At 34.6% G+C, this 4,406-nt stretch overlaps 1 protein-coding gene across 1 annotated transcript; it reads left to right on the forward strand.

Annotated features, from left to right (window-relative positions):
- The first annotated feature begins 1,418 nt into the window (after nt 1–1,418).
- On the forward strand, nt 1,419–2,153 carry LOC118741604. Its single transcript, XM_036473597.1, has 2 exons — nt 1,419–1,881; nt 1,982–2,153. The coding sequence occupies exons 1-2, from the start codon at nt 1,690–1,692 to the stop codon at nt 2,093–2,095; spliced, it is 306 nt and encodes a 101-aa protein (XP_036329490.1). The 5' UTR covers nt 1,419–1,689; the 3' UTR covers nt 2,096–2,153.
- Nucleotides 2,154–4,406: the final 2,253 nt, after the last annotated feature.

Below are 4,406 nucleotides of genomic sequence, written 5' to 3' on the forward strand. Positions count from 1 at the left end.
ACGAAAACTGCGATATTTTACTAACTACTGAAGATTATTCGCTCAAAATTGATATTTACAATAAGTTTTAGACGAAAAATAAGAATATTATAAATTTTTGGAAAATGGGCGTAGCCACGCCCACTTATGGTTACATGTGTATATCTTGGTAACCGCTACACATTTTCTTTCAAACTTTGGACAGTTGTTGGCTTTGGTACAGCATACCAAAACGACGAAAATTTTTAAAATCGGACAATAATCACGCCAATATCCCATATAATGGTAATTTAGATAAATACGAAATCTTCGATAAATCAGTAAATATTAAAGCTAATTTATTCAAAATTGATGCATGCAACAATTATTTGTCAAGAAAAACGTTCATGGTAAAATTTTGGAAAATGGGCATGGCACCGCCCACTTAGGATCACATATATGTAACTCGGTAACCGTTCTACCAATTTGTACCAAACTCGGTATGGTTATTGTGCTTGCCACAAGAAAGCAAAACTTTGAAAATTATTGAAATCGGACTAAAATTAAGAGCGCTTTTCATATAACGGTAAATTTCAGAAATGCTTGAAACTTCAATATTTCGAAATTTAAGGACGGTAATTTACTCAAAATTGATACACCCTGGCTTACCATGTAGAGGTAACTTTCGGAAAGGTGAAAAACATATATTTAATACTTGCGCCGGGTATTTAAAGTTCGGCTCCGCCCGATGTACCTAAACCTTATATGTATGTAATACTTCTATATTGGCAGTAAGCTAACTTCTCAATGTGTAAAATCAAAGCGAGTCAGTCTAGTACCGTTTTTGCGAATGTGTTGTGTACGTGAGTGCCGTTTTTTGTATGAGTTGTGTGCATGTTTACCCTGTGGAGAAAATCTCTAGTTCTGAACTGGTGCGCCTATAGTACATTTAGACCCAGTACTGGTTCGCGATAAATCTCTTTTGCATGCAAACAACTGGCGAATTTAACATGGCGATATTCTAGGAAGTGTCAATTACCCCCCGGTGCATCCCTTTTTCGATAGTTCCGAACGGGTTCTAAATTCTATAGTTCCGAACCAGTTCTAAAATCGACAGACGAAAGAAAAAAGTATCATGAATTTTCAATCATTTCGGTTCTTCCGTCACAGTGGTCTTGAAACAATGATAGGTATGACTAAAATGCCAACCAAAACTGCTTGCATACCTGTTTTGGAAGGCACCCATACACCATTATGCAGTTGGAATTAAAATCATATCTGCTCCTATGCCTAAAATATTGTCAAATGAAAATTTGGAAAAAATTTAACTGCAATTGTTAGTATTTCTTGTTCAACAGAGTATTCTAAAGTTATCGTTTTGTATATTAGTGTAAAAAAAAACAGATAGTATTTTTCTCGATGATAATATTTCTGGTGTAAGCTATTTGATTGGACATCATGTCTTCTATAAGTCATCCGCAACATAAGTGTAATCACGAAGAGAACAGATTTAAAGTGTGCGCGCCTTGTGGGAGAAAGATTAAATTCGGATCGTCAAAACCTTCAGAATTTAATATAACCGGAAAATTGGAGTGTCTTATTAAAAAATACGTTAGTGAAAATTTTAGATTGACCAATTCGAAGTTCCCATTAGGCATTTGTGGTACATGTCGTAGGGTTCTCTGTGACCGAGATAAGGATATACCAAATGCAACGCGGCCTCTTCCAAACATGCCTAACTATGAAGATTCGACAAAAGAAACAAGAACAACTTCATGCTCTTGTTATATCTGGCTCACTGCTCGGGCAACCAGCCATCCAAAAGTTATACAAGGGAGAGCACATACCTTAAATGTATTGAGTGAAAAAAACTCCACCAATGGGTTGACTGCTTTGTCAGTTGGGTCAGAATTAAAAAATCATGTAAGTAAACTCGCTAAAGCCTTCCGAAGCACAGAAATGTCGGAAACATTAAAAATTCACGTGCTTCTAAATCATTTGGAACATTGTCTGCATTTTTTAGGCAACGACAGCTTCGGAATGTGGTCGGAGCAAGCTGGAGAATCCATTCATGGCGTATTTTGAAGATTTTGGCTCAATTATAAAGTTAATTCGATTGACGACCCTAAATATATAATCAATTAAAAAAAAAACTGTCGTTGAATTTTCATCAAAACACATATGAATTTATATAAAATAATATTTTATATTGACTTTGTAAATTTATAAAATTTATGCAATAAGAATTATTAAAATATGCAATTATGTAATATTATCTCTTGAATAACTAAGTTAAAATATTTTATGCTTATATAAGAAAGTGTTATAATTATATTACCATAGACCTTCGCGATTATATAACTGGATTTGGAAAGTTCTAGATCAACATTTTATAATATTTTAAGCATAGGAGCAGATGGAATTTTATTTTCAACGAAGTTTTGATCTATGATTATGTACAAAGACAGTTATGTAAGCCGTTTTGGTTGGCATTTTAGTCATAGCTATGGTTGCTTCAAGACCACTGTGCCGTGTGCGATTATAAATTATTTTCAAAGTGTTTATTTTTTTTTTCAATTTGAAATTAATGGTGCATTTACATGGTATGAAGCCATATGAACTGTTGATACGCTAAAATAGAGGGACTACATGTTCTTATGAGGAATTCAATGATATCGAGTGGGATGCATATAATAGATTTTTTCATATGAAAAATTATGGGGAGATACTGTAAACATACTGTTGTGATACTGTTAAGCATATGAAATTATAGCAAGTTGGATTTTCATACATCTCCCCATAAAAAGTTTAACAGATGCAGAGATACCAAGGAGGTTTTTCCCATTCTGATGCCTTTTTTAATATAAAACCCACCTAAAAGGAGGAAAGCGGCAACTCCGCCATTTACATACATGTCAAATGTAGGAATTTTAAAAATTAAAAACAATAAACAAACAATTTCAAAACAACAAAAAATCTTTGTACTAGGTGGACAATAAAAATACAAAGCACTATGATAACAAGACATTACACAGCATTTTAAAGAGCTTTATATCACATTTAAGTAAAAATAAGCCTATATTTTCCAAGCTTGCAAAGAAATGAAAATGTGTATTTTTTGTTGTTTACAAAAAGACTTGCCAAATATACATATAAGTCAAAATTATAGAAGGTATGTATACTTCTCCCTTTCATTTTTTCATACAGTTGATGCATGGTGGAATAATACAAGGTGTTGGATATTGACAGCGTTCTCGCTCTAATCCGCCATCTTGACTCCCTTAGCAAAATCGATGTTTCCCTCTTGAAAAAACTACATTTTACCGCCTTAAAAAAAGTACTAAACTAAAACTAAAAGTAGGGAATGAGCCTATTCTAAAACTGATTTGCAATCACTGAACAATTATTTGACATTTAATTTATTCTTATTCGTTGACAACGGAAAATTAAATAACAAATTTTAAACTTTAATTCTACAAAAAACGTGGGCTTTGTGTATTCTCCAAAGGATTTACAGCGAGATGGGCGCTGTTTTCAGGCACTCACTGAGGGAAGCTTGAATTACTGCTGCGTGAGGCAAAATACGCCTATAATAATTTACAATACCGAGGAACCGGCGCGAGTCAACAACTGTTTGAGGCTTTGGATAACTTTTTCCTCAGGAGGCTGGTAACAATGCTGGCTCACAGAATAGCCTAAGTAGACTACTTCACTTCCACCGATATGGAATTTTTTTATGTTGATTTTTAAGCGAAAGTCTCCTGCAGTACGCCAGCCACCGGACTCTTTGGGCATCATGTGGATGGGACTTGTCCATTGATTGCGTGTTATGACACCATGATGCAGCAACAGATTAAAATCTTCTTTTGCGGCGTTTAACTTCTCACCAGTGAGTTTGCGTGGGCGCTCGTGGACTGGGGGACCATTGGTGACAATGTGGTGTACGGTTGTTTCACTATCGACATTTGGTGCAGCATCACGTAGTGTGATCTCTATGTAATCCTTCAACAGGTTAGCTTAGAATGCGTCTGACTTGCTTTTGGACAAATTCGACGTAGGGTGCACAATTGTCGCGATGCTGTCAATTTGTATAAATTTATACCAAACTCGGTGCACTTAATTATCTTGGCATAGAAAAGCAATACGTTTAAAATACGAAAACTCCGACGTTTCAGTAATTGTGGACCCTAATTTACTCCAAGTTAATACTTACAACATGCATTTAACAATAAATAAGACTGTTATATTACTGTAATTATTACAAAAATGTAGTTTTATTACATTTTCTTACTTTTACTGTGATACATATTTGAATTATCTAATTCCCTGAATTAAAGTGGAATCTGATATTTTTAACCGGTGACCACCCTGGGAGGTTGCTAAAAATAAAGCGTTTTCAAAACCATTTCCGATGCCCATATTGCAGCAATGCATTTAATCTTCCAACC

This window comes from Rhagoletis pomonella, unplaced genomic scaffold (assembly GCF_013731165.1).
Source record: "Rhagoletis pomonella isolate Grant_MI unplaced genomic scaffold, Rhpom_1.0 Rhpom_scaffold_00006, whole genome shotgun sequence".
NCBI classification, from domain to species: Eukaryota; Metazoa; Arthropoda; class Insecta; order Diptera; family Tephritidae; genus Rhagoletis; species Rhagoletis pomonella.